Source organism: Macaca nemestrina, chromosome 14, assembly GCF_043159975.1.
Source record: "Macaca nemestrina isolate mMacNem1 chromosome 14, mMacNem.hap1, whole genome shotgun sequence".
NCBI classification, from domain to species: Eukaryota; Metazoa; Chordata; class Mammalia; order Primates; family Cercopithecidae; genus Macaca; species Macaca nemestrina.
The window spans coordinates 93205776-93233774 of record NC_092138.1 but is presented as its reverse complement, the minus strand read 5'-3'; the positions used below and the strand labels follow the sequence as shown (position 1 = coordinate 93233774).

General features: G+C 49.1%; 1 protein-coding gene across 3 annotated transcripts; it reads right to left on the bottom strand.

The window, feature by feature from the left end:
• Positions 1–2602: 2602 nt before the first annotated feature.
• On the bottom strand, positions 2603–27421 carry LOC105487172 (prostaglandin-endoperoxide synthase 1). 3 transcript variants are annotated; one of them, XM_011750521.2, is made up of 11 exons: positions 27339–27421; positions 27153–27239; positions 20299–20415; positions 19741–19881; positions 19396–19539; positions 16863–17044; positions 16668–16751; positions 14652–14898; positions 11651–11937; positions 7633–7780; positions 2603–6110 (listed from the first exon to the last, which is right to left on the bottom strand). In XM_011750521.2, the coding sequence occupies exons 1-11, from the start codon at positions 27343–27345 to the stop codon at positions 5755–5757; spliced, it is 1800 nt and encodes a 599-aa protein (XP_011748823.1). In that variant the 5' UTR covers positions 27346–27421; the 3' UTR covers positions 2603–5754. The 3 variants fall into 3 exon arrangements, with proteins under 3 accessions (XP_011748823.1, XP_011748824.1, XP_011748825.1); XM_011750522.3 differs by lacking the exons at positions 27153–27239; positions 27339–27421 and adding an exon at positions 25445–25586; XM_011750523.3 differs by lacking the exons at positions 27153–27239; positions 27339–27421 and adding an exon at positions 23648–24404.
• Between the last annotated feature and the right edge of the window lie 578 nt (positions 27422–27999).

Below are 27999 nucleotides of genomic sequence, written 5' to 3'. Positions count from 1 at the left end.
CCCTTTACTTTTCCTCCTGCTTTTCTTAAGTAGAAGGAGTCTCTCCCCATAGCCACCACAGCTGGGAAAGTGCTAGGTCACATCTGAAGTCAGCACATCTCAGAATCTCACTCAAGGGCCATAGTGTGTACTACCTGGCTACGGGTGCTGATTATTCAGGGCCCAATGGCACTTTAGTCAGCAGGTGGTGAATACTATCAGGACTAGATCCTTTCATTCAAAACAGCAGGTTCCCTTCTGCCTTATATGGCCCATATAAGCCCAGGGTATGTCTAGAAATGTCATCTGGAAGTTAGGTCCTGGAATGGGTGCCTCAGGACTCTGCCCAGTGCCCTAGTCTGCTGTGGCTGAGCTGGTATCCAAGTTGCAAGACAAGTCCTCTTTACTCTTCTCTCCTCAAGCTGAAGGAAGGAGTCTCTTTCAGAGCTGTGAGTTGCACTGCCGAGGGTTGGGAGAGGGGTGGCGCAAGCACTCTCTTGGCTATCTCAACAGGTCACATGCCCCTCAAGTCCACTGGCTCCAAGCGCAGATCAGACTTTCCTAGGAGTTGTAATCCTTGTGGCCTATACTGCCTTTCAAGTTTATTTAGAACCCCAGAGCCCTTTAGCCCATTCAGCAACTGGGATGGATGGTTCCCCTCTGGCTAGGGCTGGTCTAAATTCTCCCTCATGGGTACTAGCTGAGTGTGACCTCATGTTGCTTTCCGCTGTAACAAGGCAACACTGAGTTCTAACACAAAATCCCACAACCACTACACTCTCCCTACACAGATTCTCTGTGCCATATGGCTCCTGCCGGGGATCGGGGGAGGGATGGCTCTGGCAATTCAAGACCATCTTTCCTACCCTCTTCAGTGCCTCTTTCAGTAATACAAAGTTAAAACCAGGTACTGCAATAATTTACCTGAACTTTGGTTCTAATGAAGGTGTGCATTTGTGTAGATAGTTGTTAAATTTGGTGTTCCTGTGGAGAAGACAATTGGTAGAAGCTTCTATTCTGCCTTCTTGCTCTGCCTCCTGCGTTTTTTTAACTCAAAAATTACTAAAAGAGTGGACTGTGTGTACTCAACAGTCTTTGTGTCTCTGTTGTTCTGTAATTACATAACTTCACTTCTTAAGCTCTTTGCTTGCAACCATATTGAGCTGCTACTAGGTCAACAGTAAGGCCATTGTGATGGTCTTTGTAGCATTCTAGGGATAGGGACTACAGAGGCAGAACAGAAGTAAGAAAATTCAGATTCACTGAAGTAGACTTTCCATGTTTCCCAGCCCCTTTGAATACCTTTCCTATGTATGAGGAATTTTCCTCATTATGGGTTCCTCCTTTTCAAAGCACAAACCAGAAAACTCACTTTCCCATTCTTTCTTGTAGCTGCAGTACAGACACATGAGCTGGGCTCCACTGATCAGACACAACATAAAGATAATTTTAATTCTAAGTAGAAAAAAGAGAGGAAGCAAGTATTGCACAGAATCCATTTTCCAGCAAGACTGGCTGTAGAAGCAGCCTGTTTTGGGGGGCAGCAGTAGTAGGGTTTGGGCAGCAAAGGTGTCATTTGAGATGGCTGTGTCCATGGCAGTAGCAGAGGCATCTCCACTGGACAGTGGCCACCATTCCTAGGTGCAAAGCCTCCAAGCCTAATTCCCTGGTCCTCCCAGTGGCTCCATGAGCTATGTATAAATTCCTTCCTGTTTATACAGTCTAGAGAAGGCTCTGTTGTTTGCATTGAGAGTCCTGAATGAATCACCCATTGTATTAGTCAGGGTTCTCCAGAGAAGTAGAACCAATAGAATATATGTATATTATTATTATAATTTAATTTCCAATAATCATATAATACAGGGGTTTGTGTATTATTTGATTATTGGAACTCAAATAATAATATACATCTATTGGTTACATGTGTAGGATGTGCAGGTTTGTTACACAGGTAAATGTGTGTCATGGTAGTTTGCTACACCGATCATCCCATCACCTAGGTATTAAGCTCAGCATCCTTTAGCTATTATTCCTGATGGCCCGCCTCCCACCCTCCAACAAGCCCCAGTGTGCGTTATTCCCCACCACGTATTCATGTATTCTCATCATTCAGCTCCCACGATTAAGTAAGAACATGCAGTATTTGGTTTTCTGTTCTTGCATCATTACTGAGAGAGGTAGAAATATATATATATATATATATTTCTATATATATATATATATTCTCTCTCTCTCTCTATATATATATATTCTCTATATATATATATATATATATATAGAGAGAGAGAGAGAGAGAGAATATATATATAAATATAAACATATATATATATATATATATATCTTGAATATCCATGGGTTCCATATTTGTGAATTCAACCAAATGCAGATCAAAATATTCAAAATAATAATACAATAAAATAATACAAAGAAAAAATATAGTATAAGAACTAGCATTTACACTGTATTAGGTATTGTAAGTAATCTAGAGATGATTGAAGTTATATGGAGACTGCACATAGGTTATATGCAAATACTGTAGCACTTTATATAAAGGACTTGAGGAACCACAGATTTTGGTATCTACAGCGATCCCTGAAACAAATCCCCCACAAATACCAAAGAATGGCTGTATATAGCTTTATTTTTAGAAATTAATTCACACAATTGTTGGGGCTGGCAAACCTGAAATCCATAGGGCAGACTAGCAGGCTGGAAACTCAGGCAGGAGTTGATGGCTATAGCCTTGAGGCAAAGTTTCTTCTTTTCCACAAAACTGCAGTTTTTGTTCTTAAGGTCTTTCAACTAATTAGGTATGGCTCACCCAAATTATTTAAGTACTCTTTTACTTAAAGTCAACTGATTGTAGATGTTAATCACATCTACAAAATACCTTCACAGCCACACCAAGATTAATGTTTGATTAAATAACTGGGTGCTATAGCCCAGCCAAACTGACAAATAAAACCAACCATCACATCCACCAAATCAAAACTCCAGGAACAAATGTTCAAATTACAAGCATTAAGATTATTTACTCTGAAGAAGCCTTTTTGGTGCATTTAGCCTGTTTCCCTTTGCAAAACTTTCATGTGCAGTTGCCCGTGCTAAGCAAAGTCTATCTAATCTAGGCACCTGCATTCAAGAGAGGAATACCTCTGGAACCCATCCCATTCTTCCATCCCCAAAGCCCGTCCTCTGGCTGCCATCAGCTCCTGGTTGGACCACAACTGTAGCCTCCTCAGTTCTGCCAGCTTCCTGTCCATCCTGCTCTGCTCTGTCGTCCACCCTTCCCCAGGGTGCTTTTTCCAAAACACTCATCTAATTGCATCTTCACTGATTAAAAGTCCCTCCAGGCCATTAAAGTGCTTGTGTCACTCAGCCCAGCAGCCATAAAGGCTTGATTACAAGCAACAGACACAAACTCCAACTGATTTAAGCAAAAGAGGAATTCCTGGAATAGGTCACCGGATGGAAGGAAAAGCTAAAGTCTTGAGAAGGGCAGGGATCCAGGCTGCCCCGGGGATCTCAGAAGCAGAAACAAATTGACCATCTTGTCATAGCCAGCTGTGGGGATGAATCAGAGTCAGTGACCTCAGTCTCCATGTGCCAGTTTTTAAGGAGAGGGTGTCTGATTGCCCAGGATTGATTCACAGGCCCACCCCTTGGCCAGAATGCACCCCTGATAGAACCACCAAGACTGAAATTAGTAAGAGAGGAGATGATTCTCAAGCAAAGTAAGAGGTATTAGCAGAAGAGGGGAAAGAGAACCTGCAAGAAAGGACAGGACACAAGCTCTTCATGGACACTTCCGGCATCCAAAGGATCTTTCCACATCAGAGCCACTGCTAGAGCAGGGAAGGATTGCATTCCCTAAATTCAGCAGGGGCCAGAAGGAATGATGGGAGCAGTTTCCAGGCAACTAAGGAGAAACAGGATTTTCTGGACTGTAAGACAGGAGACTTAACGCCAAGGACTGTCAGACTGAACTCTAGTTTCCCCTGTTGTTTCTGGGCCATAGTTCTTCCTGAGAAATGCTAAGCCCAAAGTATGGATCATGAAGAACCTTCCCTCAACCCCTCATCTTACCGCTCTGTCCTCTCTCTCGGCTGCCTACAGAGGTCCTGAGAAAAGGGTCTCGGGACTGGGGTGGAGGGCTGTCTGCCCTGAGATCACTGCTGTTGGGTCTCTGGTCTTGAAGAGCGCAGTAGGGGAGGACAGAGCAGAGGGGGTTAGAGGGGAAGTCACACTTACCTTGTATATATCTATCTTATTTCATTGTTTCCTTATTTATGGTCTGTTTCTCCGCCACTGGAGTGTGAGCTCCATAAGGGCAGAGCCTTGTCTGTATTGATTACTCACTGCTGTGTCCCCACACCTGTTACAGGAACTGGCACATAGTAAGCACTTAGGAAAATACATATTTGGAACTGAATGAGTAGCCTGAATATCAGGTGGAGGCTACACTCCACCATTCTGTCTTTGACCCTGAGCCAGACAGGCAAGATCAGGCCTGGAACTGACTCAAACCAGGAATCAAGAGGAGCACAAGCTCTGGACTCAGCCTGCGTTTGGCGTGTCACACGACGACTCTGAGGCTGCTTCCTTGGTTTTGAAATGCAGATTATACCACGCACTTCACACTGTTGGTGTGAGAACAAATGAGAATTGAAAGTGTGAAATTGGCACACAGGATGTGCTCTCCTCCCCGGGTGCCCCTCTGTTGTTTGCTCTGTAAGGGAGGAAGTTGTTTTAATCAGATGATGAGAACTGAAAGTTATATCTCCCGGGGCTGGGGCAATGGGTATTTTAGGAGAGCATCCTGAAAAGGGCAGTGCCTGGCCCGCAGGGAAAAAGAAAGCACCAGTGGTAACATGTCTACACAGTGATGGGCCCAAGGATCCCAGCAGAAAATCTCATGCTGCAACCTCTAGCACGCCCAGCTGCGGCTAGGAGAAAGGCTAGCCACATTCGGTTGCCTCTGCTTTGGGTGATGGGACCAAAAGAGATATATAACAGGCAACTTTAGAAAGCGAATTTTATTAGCTTCATGAGAAACAGCTGCCATGAGTCAAGACCTGGATGGGGATAGAGCCCTGGTAGCTTCCAACCAAAGGCATGAATAAAGCCCACCTGTTCTCTCTACATCCTCAGACCAGGGTCTTAGTGGGGGTCCCAAGAAGAACACCCCACCTCCTTGCCCCCTCAGTGCAGGCACAGATTCAGGGAATGCATTCTTGTTGGACCTTAGGATCTCCCGCTCTATGATATCTCACTGAACAGGAAAATGAATCAAATCCACATTCTAGAAACTCAGATGCTGACAGATTTGGGATACGAGCCACTGTTCTGGATCATCAGCCAGGAACACAACACTTTGAATCACCAATCAGAAAGTCAAGATTCTGGAATGCCAAATAAGAACCCCTTAACTTTCTAGCAGATTTCATCAGTAGCTCCACATTCTAGAATGCCTGTGTTACAAATCAACCAGAAATCTGACATTCTAGGTTGTCAACTAAGAACCCAGTATTCTGGCAGACCAAATGAGAACTACTCCTAACAATCTGATGGGCTAACAAGGAATTCAGCATTCTGGAAGAACAAATAGAATCACAATATTCCAGATAATGAGTGAGACTTGAAGTTCTAAATGTCAGCCCCAACACTCACCATGCCAAACCAGAAAACGAGCATTTAAGACCATCAGCCCTGGCCTCAACACTCTGGAATGACAAGCACAAAGCTCTCCCCTCCAGAATGCTGCTTTCCTGCCCCTCAGAGCTCTGTGGATGGTCGCTCCACAGCAGGCCCATCATCCTGACTGGCATCCGGCACACGGAAGGAAACATAGGGACAGGTCTTGGTGTTGAGGCAGACCAGCTTCTTCAGTGTGGCCGTCTTGACGATGTTAAAGCCCATCTCGCCACCAAAAGTGCTTGGCTTCCAGTACTCCGGAGAACAGATGGGATTCCCTAGGAGACCCTTGAGGGAAAAGGGAGCCCCAATCTCTATCATACTCTCCCCAAAGATAGAGTTTGGATGGCACTTTTCAAGAAGCAGCCCAGGGTAGAACTCCAACGCGTCAATGTCTCCATACAGCTCCTCCAACTCCGCTGCCATCTCCTTCTCTCCTACAAGGAGATAAGGGGAAACGCTAGCCTCAGATCCATGATGCCATTAAGGTCAACCTGGGGTGTGACCCTTCTCTGTCCACCTTTTTCTGGGGATAATAGGGACTCCAGGAGAATAACTTGAGCAACTGAGCATGTGCCCTAGAATTTGGCCTGGTTGGCACTGGGGAAAAGGGTCAAGAAGAAAATCACAAATTGCTCCTCCTCAGGGACTGGGTCTAGGGAAGGAAAATGCTACTAAAGAGAAAGTCAGAGGCCTAGATCTGCCCCCAAACAGCCTGTAAGCTTGAGCAACTCTGGGCCCTAATTACCTGATGATTACAGAAAGGAGAATGCTCCCCATCTTGCTTCCTTCACAGACAGATTTCAAGACCTTAGCCTGGGCCAAGCCCTTTTATTACTAGAGCTCAAAGATGTAACATGTCCGAGCTCACACAGAAATTCAGTGGCAGTGTTCCTTCTGCCCCGGGGACCATTTGCCATGGGAGACTAAAGAATAACAAAGATTGCTGTTTCAGGATCTCAGGGAGCTCAGGTACAGAATCTGCTCCACTCTGCAATACCCACATGTTCACGGATAGTGGCCAATGGGAGATAGATGTGGAGCTTCCCTGCTTCCCTGCCCAGTTCCTCAAATCCATCTCCATTGGGAACTCTCATGGGCCATGTCACACCCTGCTTCAGTGGCTCCCCACTGTATGTGACAAGGGTTGGCAACTTGGCTGCCCAATATCTGAGGATCTTGGGGGATATATATATATATATACTCGCATATATTTATATATATACATATATATTTATACACACATATTTATATAGATGTGTGTATATGTATATATGTATACATATGTATATGTATATATGTATACATATGTATATATACTCTTCATATATATTTATATATGTATATATACTCTATTCATATATATTCATATATATGTATATATACTCTATTCATATGAATATGCAGATTCTTGGGCACCACCCAGGATGGTTGAATCAGAATCTGTAGGACAGGCATCTGAGATTTGGTATTTTAATCAGCTTTCTAAGTGATTTTTATGCAGCTGGCCCATAAGTGGGTACTTAGAAAGCACTAGACAGAATAAAACCCAAAATATTTAGTATGAAAGCCAAGATTCTACACGGTTTGGCCCCAACCTTCCATCACTAATCACCCTCACAGCATAAGCCCCTTGCCCCAGCCACATCTACGACTGTTTCCCCAGATACCTGCTGTCTGACCTCTATGCCTTTGTACTTTCTATGGCTCTGCCTAAAATGCTCCTCCTTCTCTTCTCCCACTGGAAACTGCCATTTGTTCTCCAAACCCAGCCGAAAAGTCACCTTCTCTCCCCAAGCAGGATTATTTACCACCCCGGCACAGCACTTCCACGGCCGTTATAAGTCTGGTTGTTACACATTGCCACATGTATGGTCCCGTTCTATTTCCTTGATGTCTCCCTGACTTTGCTGCCAGTCCCTCAAGGGCAGGGACTGCATCCAGGAAACAACTGCTCACCTACGAGCTCCTGGAAGGAGGTGTAGGGCTTCATGCCAAACCTCTTGCGGTACTCATTGAAGGGTTGCAGCCGCATCTCCCGAGACTCCCTGATGACATCCACAGCCACGTGCAGGACGTGGTGGTCCATGTTCCTGCCCCCACCGATCTGCCGAGAGAGAAGTACAGCAGTGGTCTGGGAGCCAGGCCAGGCTGTCCTGGAGCCTGGGTAAGTTCCTGGGACAACAGCTTCCAATGGGAGTCCCTTCTGAGCTAGGATGGAGAGTGCTGGACAGCCTAGCAGCTGTGATGCTGTAGACCTGCCCCTGGGCCTGCTGCTGTCATGCTGTCTCAGGAAGCCCCTCTGAGTCTCAGCTTCTTCATTTTTTTGTGTGAGTTTTTTTTTTAGACAGTGTCTCACTCCATTGCCCTGGCTGGAGTGCAATAGCGCGATCTTGACTCAGTGTAGCCTCAACTTCCTCAGGCTCAAGCAATCCTCCCACCTCAGCTTCTCAAGTAGCTAGGACTACAGGCACGTGCCACCATGCCTGGCTAATTTTGTTTTATTTTATTTTTGTAGAGGTGAGGTCTCACTATATTGCCCAGGCTGGTCTCAAACTCCTGGCCTCAAATGATCCTCCCACCATGGCCTCCCAAACTGCCAGGATTACAGGATGAGCCATCACACCCGGCAGCTTCCTCATCTTTGAAGTGTGGAATGGACCAAGAGGACCTCTCTTGTGGTTCACACTGCTCCCCAGTCCGTTGAATTACACCAACAGGTAGTGTAACCCCCTGTGAAGGGAGGGAAAATAGGACTCAAAGCTCAGGTAACCTGGTGAGATAAAAGAGGCTGCAGAAAAAGCTTCTGATTACTAACAATTAAGACGCATTAGTCTAAAGAAAGCTCTGGTGCTGGCCAGGCATGGTGGCTCGCACCTGTAATCCCAGCACCTTAGGAGGCCAAGGCGGGCAGATCACTTGAGGCCAGGAGTTTGAGACCAGCCTGGCCAACATAGCAAAGACCTGTCTCTACTAAAAATACAAAAATTAGCTGGGCATGGTGGCAGGTGCCTGTAATCCCAGCTATTTGGGAGGCTGAGGCAGGTGAATCGCTTGAACCCAGGAGACAGAGGTTATAGTGAGTCGAAATCATACCACTGCACTCCAGCCCACGCAACAGAGCAAGACTCCATCTCAAAAAGAAAGAAAGAAAGAAAGAAAGAAAGAAAGAAAGAAAGAAAGAAAGAAAGAAAGAAAGAAAGAAAGAAAGAAAGAAAGAAAGAAAGAAAGAGAGAGAAAAGAAGGCTCTGGTGCTTAGGATGAAACAATAATGTTCATGCTTAAGAGATAGTCATTTTAATAGAACAACTGTAATTGGGCAAAAAAGAAAGGCATGGTTGGATGAAATCATATGAGCAAAGCAAGCAGAGGATGGTGCCAATTACAGCTTCACAAGCTGTGGGGCTGTTGAGGGTTGAACTGTGTTCCCCAAAATATTAAATATCTGTTGAAGTCCTAACTCTCTGCATCTGTGAATGTATCCTTATTTGGAAATGAAGTCTTTGCAAAAGTAATCAATTTAAGATGAGATCCTACTGGATTACGGTGGGCTCCAATCCAATAACTGGTGTCTTTATAAAATGAGGAAAGACAAGCTCAGGGAGTGCACCACAGGATGATAGAGGCAGAGACTGGAGCTCAATGCCTCTGCAAGCCGAGGAATGCCAGGGACTGTTGGCCACCATCAGAAGCCAAGGAGGCATAGAGCCTTGAAAGGGAGCATGGCACTGCTGACACCTTGAATTCAGACTTCTAGCCTCCATCTGTTGCTCTGAGCTTCCCAGTTTGTGGTACTTTGTTGCAGCAGCCTAAGGAAACTAATATAGGGACCTTGGGCAGCTATTCGAGCTAAGTTTGAGTTCCCACATATGTAAAAATGGGGAAGGGAAAAGCATCTACCTGATATGGCTGTGGTCTATTTAAATGAGATAAACTATGCAAAGCTGTTATCTCAGTATTGGTCACATGGGAACCCCTGAGAGGGTAGCCATGCACAATGGTTACCAGGGAAAGCCTGTCTTAACATCACTCACTCTTCTTAATATCCTGAGAGTCGCCTGTAATCCCAGCACTTTGAGAGGCCTAGGCGGGCAGATCGCTTGAGCCTAGGAGTTCAAGACCAGCCTGGGCAACATGGTAAAACCCCATCTCTATTTTAAAAAAAAAAAAAAATCTTGAGAGTCAATACATCTCTGTGGTCTTTCTGCCTTGTGCCAGGTACGAACAGGGCTCTTCACACACATCATCATGGTCATTCCTTGAAAATGCTTTGAAAACTGTCCAGCCTCACGCAAAGGTTACTGTCTCTGATCATGTCTTGTGTCCCCACAAAGAACCATAAAGAAACCCATAAAGAGGCCATAAAACAGCCAGCAGCTGCCCACCTGTGGCAGCAAAAGCTAATTTCAGTCAAATTATCAGAAGGAAATGGAAATCCATGTATGCCACAACTTCATGACAGGGTTTAGGGACGAGGATTAGAGAGAAGCAGAGGACTGGGAGGCAACAAGGGAGCCAGAGACTGCGATGAAGCAGATAGGAGCTTCCGAATGTGGAGAAGGGGAGATTGAGGAAGGAGTTGGCTGGGAATTGCAGGGAAAGAGAATGCGTTTGTTTGCTAGGGCTGCCATGACAATGTACCACAGACTGAGTGGCTCAAACAATAGAAATTATTTCCTCCGGCCGGGCGCAGTGGCTCAAGCCTGTAATCCCAGGACTTTGGGAGGCCAAGACGGGTGGATCACGAGGTCAGGAGATGAGACCATCCTGGCTAACACGGTGAAACCCCGTCTCTGCTAAAAAAAATACAAAAAAAAAAAACCAAACAAACAAAAACTAGCCGGGCAAGGTGGTGGCGCCTGTAGTCCCAGCTACTCTGGAGGCTGAGGCAGGAGAATGGCGTAAACCCAGGAGGCGGAACTTGCAGTGAGCCGAGACCCGGCCACTGCACTCCAGCCTGGGCGACAGAGCGAGACTCCGTCTCAAAAAAAAAAAAAAGAAATTATTTCCTCTGTCTGGAGACTGGAGGTTCAAGATCAAGGTGTTGGCAGGCTTGGTATCTTCCGAGGCCTCTTTCCTTGCCTTGTAGATGGCTGTCTTCTCCCTACATCTTCATGTGGCCTTCCCTCTGTGTGTGTGACCTAATCTCTTCTTCTTATAAGGACACCAGTCACACTGGATTAGGGCCCACCCTAATGACCTCAATTAAACTTAATTACCTCTTTAAAGACTTTGTCTCCAAATGCAGTCACATACTAGGTTCTGGCGGTTAGGATTTCAACATATGAACTTTAGGGGAACTTCAATTCAGCCCATAGTGGAGGTTTATGATTTAATAAACACCATAGGCAGGCACCATTACATATATTACCATACCCTGAATGTCCTTATGTTCCTCAAATTGCCATGTCCTCTGACTTCCATGCCTTTCACCCATGCCGTAATCTCTACCTGGAACACAGCCATCCCCTGCCACTAACACCACCTCTTACCCTGGGAAATCTCTATCCCTCCTTCCAATTTCTGCTCAGACATCACTTCTTTTCCCATAACCCACAACTCTGGGTCAGATGTCCCTCCCTGACTCCCAGAGCATGGTGGGTTTTTGTACTGTGGTTTATAGCACACTCTTAGAATTCTGATAACATAGGAGAAGCTCTTAGAACAGTGCCTGACACACAGTAAGGGCCCTAATGCTGTTAGCTGTCATATGACTGCCATCACTTTCTAGGGTGTGAGCACTAAAAGATGAGCCAAGAACCACATAGGTCTTGTTCCCACTACATCTCCAGTACCTGGCGTAATGTCTGGTATTGTGGAATGAACAAATGAACCAAAGAATTCATGCAGGAATGCTTACAACTGCCCTGTAGAAGTGACATTAGCCCCATTTTACAGAAGAGGAACTGGAATTTGGACCCAGGTCTGCTGGATCCCTCAGCCCACCTGCCCTCACCAGCACTCCTCTGGGGCTTACCCGGCCAGCGCTCTGGCGAGAGAAGGCATCCACCAGGGCCTCGACCCCATAGTCCACCAACATGGAGGTGTTGAACAAGAACTGCTCGTAGCTGTACTCCTGGGAGCCCACCTTGAAGGAGTCAGGCATGAGGGGGTGCCAGTGGTAGAGATGGTTGAACTCTATGGCAATGCGGTTGCGGTACTGGAACTGGACACCAAACAGCAGCTCTGGGTCAAACTTTAGCTGCAGGAAGTAGCCACTCAGCTGCTGCACGTACTCCTCGATGACAATCCTGATGGTCTCCCCTGGGCAGGGAAGGATTGGAAATAAAGTCAGCCAAGCACAGTGATTTAGATGCCCAGCTTGGAAAGCAGGCCAGTTCATGAGAGGTGCTTGCTTTTGGTCTGTTTATTGTTGTTGTTGATGCTTATTTTTATTTTTAGAGACAAGGTCTTGGTCTGTCACCCAAGCTGGAGCACAGTGGTATAATTACAGCTCACTCCAGCCAGGACCACCCGGGCTCAAGCAATCCTCCCACCTCAGACACCCAAGTAGCTGGGACCACAGGCATGCACCACCACACTCAGCTTTTTTTTTTTTTTTTTAAGAGATGGGGTCTCGCTATGTTATCCAGGCTGGTCTTGAACTGCAGGCCTCAAGCCCTCCTCTCACCTCAGCCTCTCAAAAGCCCTGGAATTACAAGTGTGAGCCATCATACCTGGCTTTGCTGTTGATGTTTAATTTTGTTTGGCCTCTTCCATTTTGTCTCTTTGTAACAGGATGTGAAAATAGAACTTTTGGTCTATTTTGACTGAGGTCTCAAGACAAGAGCACCAGCTACTCCCACATTTCAGAGGGAGGTTCTAGGCCCAGCTAAGCAGGACATGCAAAGGAGGTGTCCAAGAATTGGTCTCGTGACCTCCCTCCTGAAGCCCATTAAAAGAAGGTGGAGAAACTACAAAAGATGGAAAAGTGGAGGATTTACTGGTGAGAGCTATCATCATGCTAACACCCTTGGTGATAGAGGGGGACTTCAAGGAGATCACTCAGAGCTGCTGCAGTGGCAAAAGGGAATACTGAGGACAGAAGGGGAGCCCAGCCCTAAATATATTTCAAAAAACGTATTTCCTATATGTTCTTACATAACAGGAGACTTATAAATAAATTTTTACTCTGCCCCCTTTGTAGCTATAACCAGCTAGAAAGCAAAAAGCCAGAGAAGATGCAAATTGAATATTCTGTAACAAAATTAAAACTGGGCAACTAGATACTGAAAGAAACTGATATTTAGGCCAATTAGCCATTAGACAAATTGGCTTTTAGAAGTTGATCTGGAGCTACAGACTGTGGGATCAGTAGACCTGGATTCAAATCTTGGCTTTATCACTTCGAGCCACCTGAGCTTGGGCTGAGTTACTTAATCTCTCAAAACCTCACTTTCCTTAACTGTCAAATGTGTGTTATAATAATATCAGTGTGGCCGGGTGCTGTGGCTCATGCCTATAAACCCAGAACTTTGGGATGCCGAGGCGGTAGATCACCTGAGGTCAGGAGTTCAAGATCAGCCTGACCAACATGGCAAAACCCTGTCTCTACTAAAAGTACAAAAATTAGCCAGGCGTGGTGGTGGGCACCTGTAATCCCAGCTACTCGGGAGGCTGAGACAGGAGAATGGCTTGAACCCGGGAGGCAGAGGTTGCAGTGAGCCAAGATGACGCCATTGCACTACTGTCTGGGCAACAGAACAAGACTCCACCTCAAAAATAATAATAATAATAATAATAATAATAATAATAACATCAATGCAATACTATATTACGGTTGTTGAGAAAAGTAGATAATGAATACAGCGAAATTGCTGACACAGTGCCTGGCATAAGAGGGTGTGTCCATATATGTCGGCCAAAAGTAGGAATACTAAGTGTAGACGTGAGGGGGAATCCCTTTCCAATACTCGCATGTCACAGAAGATCAGACTGAGGCTTGCAACCCCTTCCCATTCAAGAAGATACCCCTTCGTGATGGAGTGGAAGTAGCATAAATTTTGGTGGCAACCAGACCTCAAGTCTCCATGTGCTGAGTGTCCCTGGAGAATTCACTTAACCTCCCTGAATCTTGATTTTCATAGGGTAATCATACCTGGCTCATGAGGTTGTAGGGGAGTTAAATGAAGCACTGGATGTGTGGTGCCCTAGGGTCCTGCCTTTGGTCACAGCTTCATCTCCAGCCAGTGTGCTGGGCAGCCTCCAGTTTTCTCTGGTCAAGGTCTCTGCGATGCTGAAACTTCAGAACCAGCCCCTCTTCCCTCTAGTGACTGTTCCTATTCCCAGTGCCTGGCTCTTTGTGGCTCCAGTGAATTAGGCTCTATAATTGGGACCAGCCAGGCCCAGTGGTGCCCAGAGGTGGGGGAAAGGAGTTACTGGTGACTCAGAGTGAACATGGTCTGGACAGGGATGTCAGGGGCCAAGCTCCCAGGCAGGAAACCATCTGACATTTTAGGTTGCAGACTCGCCCCCATAGGGAACACAAAAATATCCTGTCCCTGAGTCATCTAGAAGCTACCAAACTGCAGGAAGGTAGATACATGCAGGGAAGGGAACATGAAGATTCCTGAAGGCAAGGCAAGCTAGAGTTTGACCCTGCACATGCTGGGGACCACAAGTGTGCATCTGGGTGCAGCACATGGGGGAACTGAGACTCAGGGTGGCTAATCAAATGTGCTGAGTCACCCAGCTAATAATCAACCATCACAGTCATCCATTTTTCTGAAGGCCTGCTATGTGCTAGGTGCCTTCCCATCCATGATCTCAATAAATCCTTACAATCATCATTCACCCCAATGTACAGATTTGGAGACCGAGGTTTACAGAGGTTGAGGGGCCTGCTCAAGGTCTTCTGGCCACTAAGCAGAAAAGCAAGGATTCTAATCCCAGCCTCCACCTCTAAATACCCCCCAGCCCTCCGCTTCTCAGGATGGAGGGCATGACCTTCCAGGGCAGGGCAGGTCTGGAGTCCTCACCTATAAGGATGAGGCGGGTCGTCTGGAAAAGCTGCTCATCACCCCAGGTTGGGTGCTCAGCCTTCAGCAGGTCACACACACGATTGTGCTCGCGTAGCCAGAGCGTGGCATACAGCATGAGCCCGGGAAGCAGCCCAAACACCTCCTGGCCCACGGCCATCTGGCTCTGGGGCGGGATGCCTCGGGGGTAGTGCATCAACACAGGCGCCTCTTCTACCGAGGGCGGGTACACTTCTCCGTCCAGCACCTGTGGGATGGGGCCACCTGGCAACCTAAGGTTGGGGGTCACCCCCAGCTGCCCACAACCAACTCCCTCCCACTCCTGCTGGAGCTGCCAGTTCCCCTCAGCCAAGGCTGTTGATTCCACCTCCAAAATGTCTCTTAAAATCAGTCCCCTGCTCTCTATCTCTACCACCACTACCTCAAGCAACCCACCCTCATCTTCCACTCTGACTCCTTTCCCTAAGCGGGTTCCCTATGTCCACTCCTATCCCCACACAGGCCAGTCTCTACACTGCACACAAGCAAAAAAGAAAAAAAGAGAGAAAAAAAAAAACCATTAAAAAGAAAAAATATTGCATCATGAGCTGACTTAAAACCTTTCCAAATACTCTCTCTGCTCTTGGCAGAAAGTAGAATTCCTTAACACGGTCCCCACAGACATCTCCACCTTCCCATAAAGTCATTGTTACCCTCGATCGCTAGGCTCAACAAATGCTCCCATTTTTATACTCCCTCCAAGTCGCCAAGCTGCTCTCCACCTCTAAGCCTTTGTACTTGTTAAACCCTCTACCTGGAAAGTCCTCTCCCATTCCTAGCATCCCTAACTCCTCCTTATCCTTCATGCAACTCTGGGTTTATTTGTAACTTCCTAGGGAAGTTTTACCCACCATCCAAACACTCTAGTGGCACTCACAGCTTCTCCTTGGTGGCAGCTACAAGTGTACCTAATTATTTGGCAACTTCTCCATTCATTCAGTAAATACATGCCAAGAGACTACTACATGCCAAGTCCTGTTCTTAGTCCTAAAGATTCAGCATCGAACTTTGCTTTGGTGCTTGCCTAAGATTTACATGATCCAATATGGTAGCCACTAGCCACGTGTGGCTACTGAGCACTAGAAACTTGGCTAGTGTGAATGGAGAACTGAATGTTACTTAGTTTATTTTATTTAGGTTTTTCTTAATTTCTATTTGAATTTTAAAACTGATACTTCAGCTGTTGGAAAATCTTTAAGGATGCATGGAACAAGTCGGACGTGTCACAAGTTGGACATATCACTCTACTTATTCAGCTGTACATTTTATGAAATCTTAATACAGATTAGATCACTCCAGTGAAAACTGAGCATCCAAATTGAGAAGTCCTGTGAGTGTGAAATATATACCAGATTTTGAAGCTTCAGCATGAAAAAAGAATGTGACATATTTTATTAACAATGTATTGATTACATGTTAAAATGCTAATCACCTGGACATATTGCATTAAGTAAAATGTATTATTAAAATCCATTTCACCCGTTTCTTTTTCCCTCTTAATATGGACATTAGAAAATTTTAACTATGTATGTGGTTCACATTATATTTCTGTTGGACAGTTCTGATTTAGACAAAAGCCCTCATAGAATGAGCATCCTAGAGTTTGTCTGTGGTTTTTTGAGGGCAGGGCCCATAACTATAATGGTCACTACTCAATCACCTGTGCCAGGTATACTCTCGTGTCCAATTAATATTGTGGAATAATTAAATAAATACATGCAGACTACAAATGTTCATCTCCTATTGAGCTCCAAAATCCACCTCCCTGGCTGACATGGGAGGCCACGTCTGCTCCTCACTGGCTTCTCACACCTGCTGCCTCCTCCCAGGGTATACTGTCACTCCTGGCACACGCCTCCCACTCCCGTGGTTGGCCCTCTCTGGACATGACCCAGAGCCCTCCCGCCCCCAAGCAGTCTTTGCCAGGGAAGACCATGGGAGACCCTTCCCTCTGCCCTACCCCCGGTCCAGCACTACCTGGTATTTGAGTTTCCCATCCTTAAAGAGCCGCAGTTGATACTGACGTTCCAGATTATCTCCATAAATGTGACCGAGGTCTACCTGTGGATAGAGAGGAGGTCCCTCAGGTCACCAGGGTTCCGGCCCACTGTCGATGACATGTGTGTGCCAAATTAGGTCCAGAGCAGTTCTGAGCCCTTCCTAGGTACTCACCCCATGGCCCAAGGCCTTGGTGAAGCCAGGACCCATCTTGCCAGAAGTTTTGAAGAACTGGTGGGTGAAGTGTTGTGCAAAGAAGGCAAACATGAGGTTCGTGCCTTGGGGGTCAGGTATGAACTTCCTCCTGAGCAGGAAGCGGCGGGCCAGGAGCTGGGCATCTGGCAACTGCTTCTTCCCTGGTTGCAGGATAGGAAACAGCAGTACCTTCTCCTATCTGGATCTTGCTGCCCTAGGGACATCTGGGCTCACCAGGCAAACTGGCCCAAGCAGGAAGCCCAGAGTGGCCTCCTCAGTACCACCTCCCCACCACCACCAAGTAACTCACTCTACCAAAAGACTCTCAAAGTATTTATGGGTGAAGTGGCATGATTCTTAGAATTTTAAGTGGCATGATTTTTAGAATTTGATTTAAAATACTTTACAAAAGTATGAGAGGTGAGAAATGAAATAAGATGAAGAAAATGTGGGTAAATGTTGAAACTGAAAGATGGGTACCTAGTTCATTCTACTTTTCTCTCCACTTTTGTGCATCTTTGCAATTTTGCCATAATGAAACTTTTCACCAAAAAGAAATAAAGAAACAGAAAAAAACAAACATGCACTCTCTTCCCCTGAGTCAAGGTTGCCTGTGTCTGCAACTGACTATGCCATTTGCTAGCTGTGTGAACACAGACAAGTCATCTCATCTCTCTGAGTGTCAATTTTTCCATCTTTAAAAAGGGGCAGATGATGCCCATTTGATACAGTGAATCTGAGGATTGCAAGAGATAATGTAAGCATGGCAGAGAACCAGTGGGTATAATTTTTTTAAATCAAAGGTCAGAAAGCTTTTTCTGGAGAAAGCCAGATAGTAAACATTTTAGTCTTTGTAGACCATACAGACATGTCACATCTATTCAGTTTTTGCTATTGTAGCAGGAAAGCGGTCACAGATGACACATAAACAAATGCATGTGGCTGTGTTCCAATAAAACTACTTGCAGAAATGGGGGGGTGGGCTGAATTTGGCCTGCAGGCTGTAGTTTGCCAATCTATTTTATTTATTTATTTATTTATTTATTTATTTATTTATTTTTGAGACAGGGTCTCACTCTATTGCATAGGCCAGAGTGCAGTGCCACTCTGCACTCTGGCTCACTGCAGCCTTGACCTCCTGGGCTCAATTGATCCACCCACCTCAGCCTCCTGAGTAGCTGGGACTACAAGCACACACAACTACACCCAGCTAACTTTTGTATTCTTTTGTAGAGAAGGTGTCTCACCATGTCATCCAGGTTGGTCTTGAACTTCTGAGCTCAAGCAATCCACCCACCTCAGCCTCCCAAAGTGCTGGGATTACAGGCGTTTGTCACCACACCTGGCCCTGTCAACCTATTTTAAATGATGCCGTTCTTTCTATGTCTGGCATAAAGACAAGTCATCCTTAGAATAAGTATTGAGAGGCCTTCCTTAATTATGTCAGTGTTAAATGAGTTGTCACCCAATGCCCTCACAGAAAGGAACAGAATATTTTGAGTTCTGGTAAAGGCACCTCTTCACAATGCATCAAGATGTGAGCCCTGCTGTTGAAGGTTCAAGATCAATGGAAATTATTTGGATTAAGATGACTGACTGGGTTCCTCTGGCAGCAAAAAATATCAAGTACCCCTAAAGAAAATCCACCAAAAGGGAAGTCAGAGGGAGTGATCCATCAACCGTAATTTGGAATCATCACTCACTGACACTGGGCAAGCATTGATTTCAGCAAAGTTGGCAAGACCTAGCTATCCTGGTAGAACAGTCATGCTTTGGGAATAGCAGCTAACCATGTGATTGAAAATCATCAGAGTAGTGCCCCAAGCAGGGACAGGGTGCGAGGTCTTGAACCCAAAAAAGGACACAACCATGAGGCTGCACAGGACTGGCATTCAACAGTGCCACCATGTGGCAGGAACTGAAGTATAGCAGCAGTGGACTAATGAACCTCTCTTGTCCTCTCTGTACTTGACAATGAACAGATGGGTCTGAAATGAATAATATCCCAGGTTTTTGGATAATTGCAGGTGGCATGGGAAGGTCTTACAAGGAAGAACCCTGCCAGTGTGGCTGAGTGGAGTTTTGAGCAATGAAAGAAAAAAATGTGACTTATTTGTACCTTACACTGGTGAAGCAAGTAAAACTACTTACATTTGTAAAGAACCAAACACAGAGACAGCACCCAATAAATAGCTCACTATTCATTCTTTCCTACATCATAACTTCCAAGTCACATCCACCTCAGCGGGACCTAACTCATCATTAGAAAAGGATCAAGCAAAGAGGCACCCTGGAACTATGGAAACATCGGTCTGACTCTACGTGACCTCAGGCAAGACCCTCTGCTGCCCTTTCCTGTTCTCAGCCCAGGCTCTGGACATGTCATATGTCTTGCTTTGGTCTAGCCATCTGCAGAATTGGGTCAATAATTGTTCTTCTGCCTGACTTTTTCCAAAGAGGAGAACTGAGCACCTCCTGTGATCCCCAGGTCCAGCTCCTCACCCCATTTTACCTTTGGTTCCCATGGGCGTGGGGCAGTCTTTAGGCACAGAGGGCAGAATACGAGTGTAATAGCTCACGTTGGAGAAAGACTCCCAGCTGATGTAGTCATGTGCTGAGTTGTAGGTGGGGGGACTGGGGATAAGGTTGGAGCGCACTGCAGAGAGCAAAAATAATGGTGACAAGGGTGTTTCCACCCCCAGCTCCACCCCAGTTCCTGCCTCCTCCTGGATTGGGGCTTATTTTATCTGGCATCATAGACTCTCCCCACCCACTACCCTTATCAGATGTAAAGAATTCAAAAGGACTGGCAGGATTGCTTGCTCCCCCAGGTCAGGGGGCCCTGCCCCACACCCACCTGTGAGTACCAGGCGCATGAGCAGCTCTCGGATGAAGGTGGCATTGACAAACTCCCAGAACCAGCGCCCGTGTGTGAGCAGGAAGTGGGTGAAAGAGGGGCTGGGCCGCAATGAATTCCGGAGCCAGGTCCATAGGCCAGCTGCAGGAGCAATGGGAGTCACTCAGTTCGTCCCTCCTAGCAGGACCAGAAGTAGCCAGGGTGGAAGATAAGGCACTGAGGACAAGGGCCAGGATGGAACAGAGTAGCACCTATGGGGAAGTGGGTAAGGATGGAACCTTGGGAGCAATGACACATGACAGAGCCAGAACCAGGCATGAGGACAGGGGCCAGGGCATGTGGTGAAGACTCACCATGGAACCCTGAAGCAGGGAGTAAGGGTGGACCAAGCGTGAGAGCTCATGCTGAAGCCAGGTCAGGGAGAGGGGCAGAGCCAGGCAAGGAAGGAGAACAGGGCCATGGCCAGAGAGGAGGGTAGGAAGTTAGGGTCTAGGAGAAGGGGCCCAGGGAGCAGGAGGGTGCAAGAGGGCAGGAGTGAGGGCTGAAGGCCCAGCTCACGGATGGTGCAGTTGGGGCCGGAATAGCCCGTGCGGGTGCAGTCACACTGGTAGCGGTCAAGGCCGAAGCGGACACAGATGCCCTGGTGCTGGCATGGATAGTAACAACAGGGATTCACTGTGGGTGAGAAATGGAGGTCAGAGACCATGCTAGGGTGGCCTCCTAACCCCCATCTAGCCCCTGATGGGGGAATGAGGGGCCAGAGGCGTGGACTTAAGTTGCAGCTCCGTCCTGAATCACGGGGTACCAGAGTTCCAGGGTTCCCCCAAGAGCCCCCCACCGTTCCCACCTCTGTGAACATAAAGCCCGAATCCTGACATTTCCACGCCCTGCTCTGGAACTCCAGCCTAGCCCACATCAGGCCCCCAGGGGAAGTGCCCCCTCCCTCCCTATTGCCACCAAATGGCAGCAAGAGAAGAGTCCAGAGCCCTGGCTGTGACACTGAAGGTTAAGAAAGAGCTGATAAAACTCCACAGCCACGAGCTTCTAGAGCGTTCACTTCCTGCCTAGTCAGAGTCCAGCAGCAAGGGCAGGCCGGGGCGGGGGGCGGTCAGAAAAGGGACAAGGATGAGGAGGGGGACTTCTCCCAGACCACCACCCCAGGCTCTGAGCACCTGAACACTAGGAAAACGAGATCCCTCACCACCCCTCCATTTCTGCAGAAGGTAGAGAAGAGCAGGTATCATTATGCCCACATTGCAGATAGGGAAATTGAAGCCAGAAAAAGGGAGAGCCAGACCTATCGTCCCACAAGTCTCACCAGACCAAATGCCCATCCCTTCACTTCCACTCCACCCCCACAGCCTCAGCAGCCAAGTCTAAGGAAAGAAGTTTTCCAGAACCCTGGGGACAGAGGATGGGTGTGCAGAAGGAGGGGGACTCCAAGGCCTCAGCTGCCTCAGCCCCCATTCCTGATGGAATCAGACTTGGCCGGCATCAGGGTGGGGTCTGGGCTCTAGGATCCGGAGGAAGGTCACAGACCAAGGGAATAGGAGAGATAGGACTGGAAAGATCTCCTGGGAGGGTGCGTGGAGCTCTGGCGTCCACCCTGCTGCCTCCTGGAGAAACTCTATGAGGAAGTCCCTCTCAGCATCTAACCCAGATCCCTCAGACCACCACACCCTTGCTAAATCTGCCTCCGTGATTCTTTAGCAGCAAAGTTACAGACTCCTCAGGTTCAGTAGGATCCACTATCACCCCCACCACCACCACTGCTCGGTAAAGGAAGCTGAGGTTCAGGGAGAGGTAACAACTTGGCCAACGAAACAGAACAGAGCTGGGTAGACCAAAAACTCCTAGCTCCTGGCAGAAGGCTCCATCTCCCAGAAAACGCCGGGCTCCTTTCTGCAAACATACTTCCTTATCTGGGCTCAGAGCCAACGTTATAGGGAACATGCATTCTTTGTGCAACTGGTTATTGCAGGTCAAAAGGGTAGTGAAAGGCGGGAGCAGCTGAGGATGAAATACTGTCATCTCGGGGTGCTAGGATCAGAGAGCATGACCCTGGGCAAGACCTGTCCCCATCCCCTGCCCTGGTCTCAGTCTCCTCACTTCACAGCACAGGGCTTGACCCGGGCAGCAGAGTCCTCTTAGTCCCCACGTCGAAGACAGAAACACCACCACACACACACACACACACACACACACACACACACACACACACACACAAGCAAGGACCACAAGAATCATGAAAATAGTTTTGCTTAAGCCCTGGCAACTCCCTACAGCCCCACAATGGCCCCAGCAGGGGTGTAGGAGGGAGGGGTCGGGGGAAGAAGGCTGGACAAAAAGGCTTTATCAGGCAGCCACAGGCGAACCTGGCAGGCAGGATCCAGGGAAAGGGCCTGGCAGTACCCCAGCCCCGCCTCCCCCAGCCACAGGCCCAGAAAGGCCAAGAGTCCTCTGGATCAGCCCCCATGCTGGCTCAGAGGTCTGCTCCCCCGAGAAAGGACTTGTCACTCTTGCTGGAACTCTCCTTCTTGCCCCTCCTGCTGGCCTCTCTCAACTGCCCAGGAGCTCCTGTAGCACCCACTGCCCAGCTCCCAACCCTGGCACATAAGGCCCTCTAGGACTCAGGGTCCAGTTCTACCACTCTAAGGGCACAGGGGTTAGGCCTCCCCTAGGCTCAATTTCCCCATCCCTGCCACAGCAGGGATCTCAAAATGAACTCCAGAGGTCCCCGCAGTTCAAACACTGTGCGCCAGCCCCTCCCTTAGCCCCAAACCCTCAGCGTCTCCATCCTTTATCCAGGCTGTTAGCCTCCTTAATACATTTCCTCCAAATCAGCTGAGCCCATGCCTTGCCTCCCCAAGAAGGCTTCCCCGAATGTCCACACTCCCTTCCTCCCACTCTCCCTTGTCCTGGCTCCGGGTTCCAATTCAACCTGCTCTTCTCCACCATAAGCTTCCAGGAGAAGGGACTCCCACCCCTTCCCTTCCCCGGCTTTCTCTTCCCCCAGTACAGGCTATGCACACAACTGGGGCTTAACCCAGGTCTGAGATCCAGATGTGGTAGCCAGAGCTTAACGAATGTTCGTGGAATAAATAAAATGAAGTGAGGAGACTGGCCACCTCCACCCTGACTAAAGGGAGTCCCTCATCTTCCAGACCCTCAACAGCTGTCTGAGGTGGAGCCAGAAGGCCTCCCGCTGTGGCCCTAGAGCTCTGCCTCCGCAGGCAGAAAAGCCACAAGCTCCAGACGCTGAAGCTGGAATGGCTGCCCACACCCTCCCTGCCAAGAGAAGCTGTGCAGAGCTGAGGCTCCTCCCTCCCAGGCCGGCCTGTCCAGCTTCCCCCCTCCTCCCCCGCGCTCCCCATGTTCTTTCCATAAACACCAGCTGCTCCGGGACAGGAAAAGTTCTCCCAGGAAGGACAACAGTGGGTCTGCTGCTGGTGCCCCAGGGCACCAGGTTGGGCAGAGAGGAGACTGGGTGCCACTAGACTACAGCCGGACCATCACAGTCCAGCCAGAAAGCCAGGGCTCTAGCTGACCAAGTCCACAACCTTCCACACCAACACTCATTTATCTCCCCAGTACTCCCTAGGAGAGGTAGATGAGACTCCCCATTGCACAGTGAGGAATGTGAGGCCCAGAGAAAGCAGGAGGCTTGCCCAGATCCCTCTGCTTTGAAGTTGCAGAGTCAAGACTTAAATTTCCTCCTCCTCCTACTCCTGGAGGTGCCCAGGACTGGATTTGGGGAAGGGATGGAAAGGGAGAGTCGCTTTGATGCACAGACTGGGGATGACCCAGGTGAGGTGGATTTGTCACATTCCTTCAAAGTGAACCTTGAAAATCCAGAATGAATGAAACCAGGACCCAGGGGGATCACCATCTCCAGCCATAACCAGACCTTTAGGAAGTATTCATGCAGGAAGGCCTTCCTTCGGTCTAACTTCAATCCTACATGTTTTCATACCAACTCAGTTCTGCGCTCAGTGGAGGATATTCCTGTTCATCAAGAAAGAGAACCAGGGAGATGCAGGCACCGAGTCTAATTCAATTTGAGTCCCCCACACTCAGCACAGGGCCAGGCACCAAGTAGTTGCTCGGGAGAGCTGTATTAGAGAGCGGATGCTCTTACTGGCTGTGCATTCTTGCACAAGTCCCTCCCACCTCTGGACCCTCATTTTTCTGTATATCCCATGAAGGGGGTGCAGCAGGTGGGCTAAAGGAGGCCTTCCATTCGACGTCCAGGCCTTCTACTCTGGGTAGAACCAATCTGTCCCTCTCCATTATTTGTATCAGTACAACCTTCCCACAACTGTCCCATCAGCAGAGAACTGTCCCATTTGCTCTCACTGAGTCCCCAAGACACGTAGAGGCAGACGTGACCAGCACACCACACTGCATGCCAGACACACGTGGTGGAAAGGCCAAGCTGCTAGTCCCCACCCCCACAGATGAGGACTGTCCAGGACTGCCTGGTTCCAGAACCTTTCCAAGGGTTTGGGCAAGGAAACATCCCCCAGCCCAAAAGTCAGGGCTCCAGGTCCAGGACTGAGCGTGACTAGGGGATAGGCACAGCGAGGGAACACCAGGTCCTCCAGGATGCGGAGGCGTCAGGCTGCAAGACTGCCCAGTGAAGAGGCAGGACCCAAATCCCCTAAAGAATAATATTTAGAGAGGCTCTGGGGACCTGGCAGCCAGAGAGAAAAAAAAGGGTGAAGGACCCTGACTGGTCTGGCCTGGGTCCCAGTTCCCACACCTAAGCACCACCGCACCAGACCTAGACAACTGGGCCCAGCAGCTGGAAGATCCTGCTGGAGAGGAAGCCCCCTCCTGGTCCACAGACCCAGCTGGTGCTGGCAGAGCAGGTGCAGGCACCTGGGCAGCCTTGGCACGGCTGGGATCTTGCCCCATGTGCCCGGGTCAGTTGGCCTGGGGCTCCTCTGCCTGGCACACAGCTCTGGTTGCCAGGTCGTGCCCTATCCCCATCTAGAAGATGGGCACTGAGTCAGGTCCAGAGACTAGAGGGGAAGTACTTGAGGATTCAGGGTTCACCGGTACAGCCTTGCCTCCGGGCTGGCCTCCATCTCCTCCCCTAACAGAGAGGGAAAGCAGCATTCTCTCCCTCCGCCTGCCCTCTCAGGTGAGTGCAGCCCTCATCTCTTCATCTCCTTTGCCTCTAGAGGCAAAACACAGGCTTTGGCTTCCTGGGGCAGATGCCCAAGTAGCTTGACCCTCAGTTTACTTGCAGACTTGGAAATACGAGGGCAACCCAGACCTTCTGCCCCTGCACTCCACCTGTCATTCGTTCTTTCCTAAATCCTTGCAGGAGCCTCAGTACCGGTTTTCCGGCCTCCAGTCTCATCCCCACATTATGCATCCATTCTCAGCCTCCTGCTCCCAATTACCCTTATGGTGTTTCATGGTCGAGTCTCTTACTGTTTCCCCCACCCGCCACCTCCTTCAAGGTCCAGTCCAAAAGTCATCAGATCCAAGAAGCCTCCCACAATTCTTCGCACTGAGAGGCAGCTGCTCCCTCCCCTGAGTTCCGCACATCCCTGCTCCCTCCCCTGGGCTCCTCACACCCCTGCTCCCTCCCTTGAGCTCTCCACACCCCTGCTCCCTCCCATGGGCTCCCCACACCCCTGCTCCCTCCCCTGGGCTCCCCACACCCCTGCTCCCTCCCCTGGGCTCCGCACACCCCTGCTTCCTCCCATGAGCTCCGCACAGCCCTGGTCCCCTTGGATGACAGTCTGTTGGCATTTCTGGCTCCACCATCAGCCTGTGACCTCCTCCCAGCTCTGTGTCTCCAGGCCCCAGCCAAAGACTGGTATAAATAAGCCCTTGGGAATGAAAAAAAAAAAAAAAACTCCATGTAAACATTTATTATATAAAAGGAAACAGAAAAGGCAAAGAACAAAAGAGCATAGACCGTGGCTCATTGTGCATTAGTGAATGGACTAAAAAAGAACACAGGCGAGTAGCCCTGTATACCAAGAGTGCCTGGATGGAGCCAGCTGGGGGCTCAGAGGAAGTGCTGGGCTGATCCAGGGACTGACAAGATGGTTCAGCGAGGCAGCCTGATGAGCCCCTTCCACTCCCCACCACCAGCTCACTGTGAGGACTCAGACAAGTGGCCTCACCCCCTCTGGGCCTCAGAGTCCCCTTCTGTAGACTGGGTCTAACGCACGTCTCTGGCAGGGCTGTTGAGAGCACCAAAGAAGTGGATGTCCACAACCAACCTTTGTAAACTTTAAAGTGCTGGCCACATGAGTCTTCCTCCTCTTCTTCCCATAAACCAGACTTTCATTCAACCCAAACCCTTTCCTAAAGCACCCTCCATCCTCTCTTTGGGTTCCCTAAATGCCACCCACCCAAAGCCTCTGTTTCAGGAAACTTGGTCAGATCCAAAGTCCACGTACATATCTTTCCTCTCTCCCCTAAGCACCAGATCCTTAGAGCATCACAGCAGAAAGTGCAGACCCTTCTGCCCCCTCCTGCCCTCTCTGGGTCTCATTTTAGAGATTTGACACAGCTAGGTGGTGGAGGAAACGATGTCCAGCTGGGACACACGCTCACACACACGCACACACACAGAAACAGTAAGCTGGGGGAGGAAGGTTGGCTGAGGGAGGAGCTGAATTCCTTCACCTGGAACCTGGCACATGCATGGGGGAGGGAGGGGCGGAATTTCCCCATCAACCTCCCCCATGAAACCCAGAGTGGCTCAGGGTCCATTGTGGGTAGAAGCAGCTTTCTGTAGAAAGACCTTGTGAAGTGTGTGGAGGCAGACAGACCTGAGTTCAGATCCTGGGCCCACCATGTGTTGTGTGAGCTTGGGGGATCATGGCACCTACTGAGCCTCAGTTTCCTCATCTGCTCAATGGGGATCTCTTAAACCCCAGAGGAAACATCGCGGCTCCTAAATGTATTTCTATCTCCCGTGTTCTCCCAAAGTCTTCACCAGGGGAGACCTTCTCCACTGGCAATGGGAATCAGGATGGGTTCCCAGACGGTTAGTGGCTGGAGAAAGGGAACTCATTTCCCTTGGTGCCTGCGGCTTCCTCCCAAAGAGGCCCCTATAGGAAACAGTGGGGTTGTTGGGTGCAGAAGCTGCTTAGACATCTCGGGCCCAGAACAGGTGAGGGGGGTGGATAGGGACAGTCCCTTCTCCCCAAGTCGGCACCAGATCCCACTCTGCTGTTTCCCCTGAAGGGCCCATTAGCCAAGGCCACACTCCCGGGGGGCTTCAGAGAGCCCCCATCCGTCCAAAAGACTCAGCCTCAGTCCCCTTTCTCAGCACCGCGAGCAGAAAGGGAAAGCTGAGCCCGCTGGAGGGGAAGGGGGGGTTGAAACCAGACCAGGGGCGCAAGACCGGGGGTTCCCGTGGGGAGGGATGGGCCGCCTACCTGGCGTGGGCGCCCCTGGGTCCGCTAGCAGGACCGGGAGCTGCGGCAGCAGGAGCAGGAGCAGCAAGAACTGGAGCAAGAGACTTCCTGCAGAGGAGAGAGACGAGGGGCTGAGCCTGGCATTCAAGGCTCCGCCAGGAGGCCAAGAAACTTCCTGGCCGCGCAGGGCACCGGGGTCGCACTCACGGCTCATGGCCCGGCTGCTGGGGTGCGGGACGCAGAGTGCAGGCTCCTGTGCGTGCGCCTCGCACACTGCCCGGAGCTCCGGCCCCTCCCCTCCCCACCCTTCTCCCGGCTCCACCCCGCCCCTCCCTCCAGCTGTCACCTCAGCCGCCCGCTTACTTCCTCTGCCCAGCCCCGGCCAAGGCATTTTATTAATTAGTGTATGATCGCCGCTAAGGCGGCTTTTCACCCGAGATCCTTGAAGCACTTACGCTTCTAATGCCTGGTGGCACTAGATATAGACAGGAAACTGAGGCTCAGAGACGATGCTCAATGCTGAGGTCACTCAGGGCTTAGGGACAGAACTGAGGATGGAAGAGGCTGGTCTGAACCACACACCCTGCCCCGCAGAGAAGAAAGGGTCTCAGAGTCCCCTTCTGTAAAATGGGTCTAACGCACTCTACAGAAAAGGGTAGAAAAGGACCTAGAAACGGGGCAGTCCGCAGAGAAGAAAGGGGGCTAGAAATGGAGCAGTCCAGCCTGGCCTGCATGTGGTTTCCTAAATGAAAAACTCACTACTCTTTAGACAGATCTAACAGGAAGGACTTACTTCCCCCATGGGTTGGTCTCGGCCCCCTAAAGCCACAGGTCTCTGCCAGAAATGAAGAGATCGGGCTCCAGTCCA